The following is a 9,198-nucleotide window of genomic DNA, read 5'->3' as shown; positions in this document are numbered from 1 at the left end:
TAAAACCTTGAATAATATTTAATTTTCCCGTCGTGACAACAAATGTCAACCATAGACACGTCAGATTGACAATTGAACTATATTTTTGGCTATGGCTGCATTCCAGTTTACGGAAAATGATAAAATAATCCAAAAAGATAAGTAAAATAAATGGTGTATTCAAAACTACATTAGTGCTTTTAATTAGTAATATAATATATAAATTTATATTCTTAGAAAACTTAACTTTTCCTGGCACATCTTAGCTCTTAGCTTCATTGTTAGAGAATAGAGATTTTGATGTAAACCTTGGTTACATGGTTAAGATATGATATTAGCGAAATATTACTACCAAACATCTGTTTATAGGTACAACTAATTTAAATTATCAAATTAACCTATTTCGGTCTAAATAAAATTACTGCAAGTTCTTTTGACTTTGACTGATGCGCGCGTAATTTAAATTCCAACGTAATAATTTGGTTAAGATGGTAGTTTTGTGGCATTGTTGTTCTTTCATCATTTGATCTAGTTGGCAAGGCCAAACAGATAAGCTATTCTTTTCTAGATTGCATACAATAGCCATGTAAATAAGTGGCCCAATGTATATTTACCTGATATTATTTAATCCATGTACATATAACAAAATAATAATACCTACTTTTAAGCACTTTGTGCGTAGCCAAACTCGCTTGCGGCACGATCTACGAGTTTGCGTTAATTTGGGCATGAGTCAAAACCCTCATTTTTTTCCCGTTGTATAGTTTATTACGATAGTCTTACATAAAAAAAGTTTTGAAAAACAACTAAACCTAAGACAACTAGACACAATAATGGCGCCAATAGCTAAAATTGGCGTAAAAAGGAACACTTACGCAAAGGGTTAAATACTACCTAAGATTATGTTGATGATGATTTACAGTACCTACCTTAAATGATTTCATTTCATTTCAATAACTTAAACCAAGTGAATACAATACTTAGCAAGTACGGTACAAAATTAAAAAAAAAACCAAACTCTTTGCAGAAGAGATTTTACCTCTTTCTTGGGCTATGATGAGTTTGTTATGGGAGAGAAAAGAAAGCAGCATGGAGTCTTTGTCAGTGTCATACTAGTTAAGCAAACTGATATTTATTGAACTCATGATTAGGACTAGGACATGGAAACTCAGAGGCAGCGTGAGTTTTACAATTTCATACTTAAACATTATAGTTTTACACTTATACAAGAACTATTGTAGCCAAAATTGTCCAATTACTGATCTGATATTTACAAGAAAGTAGATGTATGCTGTTATTAGACTAAATTAAGCAGGCCTGTATAGGTTTGTACAAAGTATTTCGACATCGTGCATGGTGATTAGCCTAAATGAAGGTCTTCTACCAAATCCAAGTTGTGAAAGACGACCATCGTTTGGTTTCCACAACGGCATTAATAATACTCAAATAGGTGTCAATAAAAATACTGGGATGTAGGTACAACACAGCCAGTATAACTTGGCATGTCAAAATATCGCTCTCTTTTACCCAAAATTATCTTGTATACTTTGATCTAGCTCTAACAAACTTTTACCTCTTTTCCGAAGCACCAAGTTAGATGGGCTGTAGTTTAATATTCTCATTTTACAATTGCACTCGCCTTTTACAGGAAAACTACCTCCTGCCCGGTACGTGCTGGCCATATTAGGGTGCATGGGTTTTGCAACTATCTATGGGCTAAGGGTGAACCTCTCTGTCGCTCTGGTAGGAATGCTCAACCATACTGCGCTGCTACAAATAGAAGCCGCCGAAGCCGGCAAGAAAAAGGCCGGAGCAGAAATTATGGCGATGCTATCTGCGGAAGCGAGTTCGAAACCAGTAAGTACATCTGTCACTTTACTCTTCGTGAGTCAAGTAAGTGTACCTAAATTGGTATAACATTAAGGGCAAACAAGAACTATAATGTTTTAGTAGCGGGTAACCTGAAGTTTTTGATCTTGGTTGTTGTCACGGCATATTCGGGGAATAAATATTAGGGAAGTTTTGGCTTTTAGATTTTTGATAATATTTCTCAACAAGGCCTCTGCATGTTGTACTGGGTCTCTTCCCATAAAGTTATCCCGTGACAGGAAGTTACAATAAATATTGTAAATTTCAGAATGTGGAAGACGGACCTTTCGTGTGGAGTTCGCAGATCCAAGGACTTGTCCTCAGCTGTTATTTCTGGGGATATTTAGTGGCACAGATACCTGGTGAGTTTAATTGAGTATTAAATATGTGTCACAAGTGTTTCTCGACAATACCCCCAAATTTGGTAAGGTACAAATTGAAGAGACATTTTAATGATAAGGAAATGCGAAATAAAGACGAATCTACATTAAAGTGCTTTTAATGCATAACCCATAGCACTGACGCAACTATTACCACGTGTTATAAGTTTGACGTGTGTCAGGGACTCAAATTTGATTTAGTTTTGTTTTATGAGTTTTGGTTCGCTTATTATCTGTACAGGTGGACGTCTCGCAGAGTTGTACTCGGCAAAATGGGTGATGTTCGGCGCTGTATTCATAAACGCAGTATGCACTATACTCACGCCAGTTATGTGTAAGATACACTACGTCGGAGTGATAATCATGAGAGTCCTCGAAGGTCTTGGAGGGGTAAGATATTCAAAACATACCGTTTGACTTCAATATTCTGCGGTTTGAAAAGCACAGAACGCGGGTATTCACTTGTCTCGTAATAATATCTAACAATATTCATATTGCAAAGTATGACACTAGATGGCGTTGCTTGGGATTATCTCGTTATTTTCACGTGATAACTTCACGGGAAGAGACCCGGTCCTTTTTAAAGACGTGTACGGGGACATAGGTCCAATATGCAAAGTCCGTGTTGAGATCTTTAATTTAAAATGAGATGGGGTATTTACCAGCAGCCGTCCACCACTTTTTTTTTTGTTAAGGCGAGGCAATCCTCATGGACACCCACTCCCTCGGGGGAGGAAATGGATAGTGTCAGACTCTTACTGACTAAACCTGAACCGCCGTGCTACGTCAATCGCGTTTCTTTGTCGGTGTATGGCAATACGTTGCAATCCTTCATACAGCCGCGGCTGTAGCAACAGTACAGCAACAGTGTAGTAACAGCAATAGATACGGCTAGCCGTATCTATTGCTGTTTTCTTTTATAATATTTTTTATTTTTATTTGGTTTCATCCAAGGGCACGGCATTTCCTGCAATGCACTGTATGTTATCGAAGTGGGCGCCGCCAGCGGAGCGAAGTTTCATTTCGGCAGTGACGTATGCGGGCACGTCGCTTGGTACCGTCATATCTACATTGTCAGCGGGAATGATCATTGCTAGTTTTGGTAAGGCAGCAGTATTATGAAGTAGTATAATTAGTTTTATTCTGTTAAAAGTTTATTATGGACAGACGCTGCAACCGTTGTGGGAGCTGCAACATTTTATGAATGGTGATCTATCTGGGAAATTAAATAGCAGCAGGTTTTATGCAACCTACTAGTTATAAAGGATTAATTATTTCGACTAGTTCTTTCGGTTCTCCCATTCTAGATTTAGTACTTTGAGCTAAGAGTTAGAATCGGATATATCACACATATCCAATTACAGTTTTTGATGAGTCTCGTAGCGTGCGTTTTAAATTTTTATAACAACTAACCGGACCGACTGGCCTGTTGGTCTAGTGGTGAGTTACCCTTACTGCTATACCGGAGGTCGTGGGTTCGAATCCCACCGAGGACAAACGCTTGTATGATGAACACGATCATTTGTTCTGTGTCTGGGTGTAATTTATGTATATTATGTGTTATATTATATAATACTAACAAACCATGTGAGTGGATCTAGAGTCGAGTTCTCCTCGTGACCCCGGTAGCGATAAATATGCGACAGCAAACTTATTTAACTGCAGTTTTCAATGAGCTTTTACATTGCCGTGTGAACTAACACCGCAGGTTGGGAAATGGTGTTCTATTCGATGGGTGGGGCGTCTCTAATATGGTGCGTGATGTGGGTGATGTTGGTACAGGACACGCCGCAACGACAGAAGTATATAACCGAAGAGGAACGGACCATGATCATCACCTCACTCCAGAATACTGATGAGTCGAAGGAGGTTCGTATACCAGGAATGTTCAGGGGTTTTCAGTTCGTAGTCAGTTACGTAGTTCTTTGTAATTGCATTTTGCATATAAGTTTACAGATGTTTCAACTCATCTTTGCGCTTGCCGCCTTGTGTAACCTTTGCTGATATACAGTGGCGTTGTGTTCACACAAATATAAGTTTCAATAGAAAGCAGTCGCTGTTGGTCACACGCACACATAGAGCCACGCGCATAGATGACTTGAACCATCTCTACTTTTCAATTCTAAGTGAATTGAAAAGTAGAGACTACTGACAAACGATTAATGTTACCGGTTTGATTAGTTGTACTGACTCCCAATTAGTTGTAAAAAGCTTTTTGATCCTTTAAGTATAAGGAATATTTATTTCAATATAAGATATGTAAATGAACGATTATGAATAATCTACTTATGACATACCTAGTACGTACGCGATCACTTTCAACCTCTGATACAAAAAAGACAATATAAGGGATATTGTCTTTTCTTTTGTATATGCTATATATGTACGGGATGGCGATGACGGGATGACCTGGATTCGTTCTTCCCAAACTGGTCACTCGCGGCTCGTGACAGAGGCAGTGTAAGGAGAGTGGGAAGGCCTTTGCAGTGGGTCATTTCAGGCTAGTAATATTAATAATGTTTGTACAGAAACCAAAGGTACCGTGGCGTGCGGTAGTCACATCATCAGCGTTCCTCGCGATCCTTGTTGCCCACGTGTGCAATAACTTCGGATGGTATATGCTACTGATTGAACTGCCCTTCTATATGAATCAAGTGCTCAAGTTTAATATTAAAGAGGTGAGTCTATTCCTCTTTTCATGCAGTTGATTAGTTTAAAGGACTTTAATCCGCGAGTAGATTTCTGTGTTGGCTATAAAAGCCTAGGAAAATCTGAGGAGGTGTGATATCCTCAATGTGTTACGCTTTTAAGAAGTCATATTCACTTTGTAGTTTGTACATGTGATGTTATAAGGACAGGAATAATTTTCAAAATTAAGTATATAAGTGTAGGCTACAAACAATTGCACTAAATTAATAATCTGGTAAGAATCTGCTGGACACAACTAAGTCAGAGAGGGTAAAATGGTAGGAAAAAGGATTAGAATATATTGGGAAAGAAGTGGGGATGAGCAATTATTAAATTCAGCTAATAATTATGTTTTATTTGAGTTTCGAAATGTGCGGGTAGTTCCCAACCCAATACAAAGCCCGAAAACCCATACAAAGAAGTATCTATTATAAACGGACAGACTATGACAAATCTAATGCGAATCTTTTTTTCTGACATAACTTTTGTTGCAGAATGCAGTGGCGGTGTCTCTACCATACCTAACGCTATGGATATTCAGCATGTTCATAAGTAAACTCTTGGATCATCTGCGTTCTCTATCGTATCTCACCATGACATCGGCACGAAAGATTGCCACGTTAATCGGTAAGATTTTTAAAAGTTTATAACTCAACTAGCTTTTCGCTCGCGGCGTCGCCCGCGTCGAGGTCGGTTATATCGCGTTTCCAAGAGAACTCTTCAAAAGTACGAGATAAAAACTATCCTATGTTCTTTCTCAAGATCAACTCTATATCTGTACCAAATTTTATTAAAATCAGTTGTATTATAATATTAGTACGGATGGTAGTTTAGGAGTCCATCGCGGATAGCAACGTGACATTTACTAGCTGTTGCCCGCTACTTCGCCCGCGTCGTCTAACCGAAGATATAAGTTAAGAATTTATGAAGAGAAGCCCTCGAAATTGAATATATTGCCACATTTTCCATTGTATCTTCGCTCCTATTAGTTGCAGCGTGATGTTATAGCCTATGGGATGGTCTATTGAACCCAAAAATATTTTTTCAATTTGACCCAGTAGTTCCTGAGATTAGCGCGCTCAAACAAACAAACTTTTCAGCTTTATGTATATGTGTAGATATAGATATGTTATATTAAGATAGGAAGGCACGTTCGATTTTGGGTCCCGGATGTTATTCACACATATTTGACAGTCGTTACAGGTAGTCAGAAGCTTGAAAGTCTGACAATCAGTCTAACTAAGGGGTATCTCGTTGCCCAGGCTCGGGGGCGCCACCGCCTGCACCACAAGTATGACGAGGGGTAGGGGGAGTAAGGGGGAGCGTCAGGGGCTTGCCGTAAGGCAGGCAGTCGCCGGTGGGGGACTGGATGACTTAGACTTCCAGGCCCCCTCCACTCAGGCGAGGTCGGACTGCCGCTGGGTTTTTTTAGTCTTTATACCGGGAACGTCTTCAGTGGGGAGTCCCACATACCCCTCACCTGCCCTCGGCGGGAAGGGGATGCGTAACATCATTTTTTCGCACCTAGATGAATCCGGTTAGACTGGAAGCCGACCCCAACGTAGTTGGTAAAAGGCTAGGCCGATGATAATATTAAGATTATGTATGTTCCCCAGCGTCCGTGGTGCCGGGCAGCTGCCTGCTAGTTCTCTGCTTCATCGCGCACCGCGGCGTAGCGGTTGCGCTCATGGCCCTTGCTGTCACCTGCAACGGCGCCATATTCAGCGGCTTCCTGAGCAACCACATTGATATAGCACCAAATTTCGCCGGTAACTTGTAGAAACATATTCAACTAGCCGTTGCTCGCGACTCATTCTCGGACTTCATTTCACTTATTTGTTCTGATATTTCAATGGTTTATATAAAGCTGCAGTTTTTGCAATTAGCATTATATTATATACTTAATAAAGATCTCCGAATACGGTGGAACGGGGTGAATAGACAGTTTAGATAAATAAATAGAGAATTTGCACGTGTAACAAGACAAAATATAAAGATTATACGAAAATTCTCTACCATTTCAGAAAAAAATGAATTTTATCATTTTTATGTAAGAAAATGCATGCGACCCCTAAAAAACACTATTTTCTATTCTCCCCTTGAAACTATTTACCCCGTTTTAAGGTACTGTTAAGGCACAGAGGTGAGAATTAATATTTTTTTATTTGTAGGTACTCTAATGGCGTTAACGAACACAGTGGGAACGGTACCAGGAGTCATCGTTCCTCTATTAGTCGGATACATAACACATGGAAATGTACGTACCTTTTTTACCACGCGGTGATCGTCATCCTCGGTTTGTCCGACATTAAAAAAAAAGAAAACCGAGGCCTCGATACTGGTTGGCAAGAGGAAAGTGCTCAGCCTAGGTCTTACTTGATAAAAGAAGACTATGTTATCTCTTATTACCTCTCCATAAAAATTTATCAAAATTTGCCAAGCGGTTTGTTAGAAAGTAACAAACACACGCACAAATTTAAAAACTTTCACCGCTGTTTATATGATTCGTTATCTGAATTTCTCTATTAAATTTCTGTTAATAATGCTTTTTATTCCAGCAAACACTTGCAGCTTGGCGGATAGTATTCTTGATAGCTGTCGCTTTATACGTGCTTGAAATAGTCGTGTACACGTGGTTCGCATCGGGTGAAGTGCAGCCGTGGAATGTAGGGAGTCAGCCATCTAATAAACAGTAAGTTTTTTTGCTTTTGTTTCCTTTCATGATACAATATTACCTATATTATATATATTTTAATGATGTTCACTTTGTTAGCTAGTTGTTAACGTTACTGTGCTTGCTGTGGTCTCCTATAAGGGAAGGAGTACACATCTATTTTTATGTTAAGTTATATTTATGTCATGAATGGTGTATATCTTTTGTTGGAGATCCTTAATGTATAAATAAATAAATACGATCACACATGGAATACTTTGAAATTTAAGTTTACGATGCCAAAGGTCCATAATAAAATTTGAGATTTTCGCGGCCTGCATCCCTTATTTGATCTCGGAAATGATCAAATCTCGTTAAGATTTGTCTTGTCAGCAAAAACCGGTAAAATAGCCTATTTACAAACTACGAGAAGAGTTCAACGGATAGCCGAGTGGTTGAGGTCACCACGCCAAATCCACTACGCGTCGTGTCGACAAGCATTTCTGAAAATTACGAATGCTTGTTCAGAGTCTGGGTGTCTTTGTGCATGTGATTTGTATGTTTGTGAAGCCCCCCGCGACACAAGGATTAAATACCTTAGCGCGGGAGTCGTATATCTATAAAAAAAAAACATTTTCACCACAACACCGTATTTCGTTGTACTTATGGATTTCTGTTGTTACTTTAACCGCGTGCAATATATATTTAGCAATAACTTTTTTTTTTCAAGGCCCGCCGCACCACCAGCACCAAAAGCTGAAGACCCGAAAAAAGGTTTAACCATAAAGAACTCTTAGGCGCTACCAGAGTGACTGTTGTACATTTTGACATGTGAAGGTCACCCGACCTTAAATAGACATTTTTTCGAGGTTTTTTACAAATAAAATAAAACCAGCACTCGTGTACAGTTTGATAACGTTGACGCCGAAAGAACTTGCTGAAATGTATGGAAATTACATTTTTGGTAAGTCACGTGACCTTGACCTGTCATCTCCATACATGGAAGCGTTTTCTATCAAAGCTAATGTTTACCGAAATGTCACTTATCTAGAGGGACAGGTTGTATATTGTTACATTGTGTAGTGAAACCTTTTTTATACTTAGGTATGATTTTTATAGTATTTCACGTGTTGTTTTCTTTTCGATGTTTTTACTGGTTTTGGGTGCGAAGATGATTATTTAGAGGATGTTATATTTATTGAACTGTCCCGGTTGTTTAGTAATGACTGCTATACCAGAGGTCGTGGGTTCGATTACCACCCAGGACATGTTTTTTGTGTTATAAGCACAAATATTTGTCGTGAGCCTGAGTGTATTTTTCTATGATATTTGTGTAAAACTTGTAGATTTTTTTTTCTTTCCTATTATCATGAAAATCATTTTTTAAAGTTGTGCTTAACCTTTCTTGGTTGTATACATGCACCCGAGTATAAAGATTCTAAAAACATCGTGTAAGAAACAACATGCTACACGTAATAATTGTAAATTTTATAACTTACTGAAGATATTTTGTATGTTACTGTTATTTCGAAACGTGTGTTTTAAAAATAATAATTAATGTGTATTTAAATTTGTTTTTTATTAAACTAAAACCTTATTCTTATATTTACAAGTTTTCTATGAGTTTTA

General features: G+C 38.4%; 1 protein-coding gene across 1 annotated transcript; it reads left to right on the top strand.

Annotated features, from left to right (window-relative positions):
* The first annotated feature begins 96 nt into the window (after positions 1 to 96).
* Positions 97 to 9,185, top strand: LOC113499492 (sialin). The gene is made up of 13 exons (XM_026880001.1): positions 97 to 348; positions 1,007 to 1,158; positions 1,628 to 1,836; positions 2,117 to 2,210; positions 2,470 to 2,618; positions 3,183 to 3,330; positions 3,937 to 4,097; positions 4,757 to 4,906; positions 5,411 to 5,543; positions 6,533 to 6,685; positions 7,088 to 7,173; positions 7,475 to 7,608; positions 8,300 to 9,185. Exons 2-13 carry the CDS (start codon positions 1,140 to 1,142, stop codon positions 8,364 to 8,366), a joined length of 1,503 nt encoding a protein of 500 aa, XP_026735802.1. The 5' UTR covers positions 97 to 348; positions 1,007 to 1,139; the 3' UTR covers positions 8,367 to 9,185.
* The last annotated feature ends 13 nt before the right edge of the window (positions 9,186 to 9,198 follow it).

Source organism: Trichoplusia ni, chromosome 1 (assembly GCF_003590095.1).
Source record: "Trichoplusia ni isolate ovarian cell line Hi5 chromosome 1, tn1, whole genome shotgun sequence".
Lineage (NCBI taxonomy): Eukaryota > Metazoa > Arthropoda > Insecta > Lepidoptera > Noctuidae > Trichoplusia > Trichoplusia ni.
This window is presented reverse-complemented; position numbering and strand designations above follow the sequence as displayed.

What these genes read in the sequence shown, in the direction of transcription:
- LOC113499492 (XM_026880001.1), top strand. An exon ending in TCCTCGAAGGTCTTGGAGGG is followed by an intron (nt 2,619 to 3,182) that starts GTAAGATATTCA and finishes GTTTCATCCAAG; the next exon opens with GGCACGGCATTTCCTGCAAT. An exon ending in GATACATAACACATGGAAAT is followed by an intron (nt 7,174 to 7,474) that starts GTACGTACCTTT and finishes TTTTTATTCCAG; the next exon opens with CAAACACTTGCAGCTTGGCG.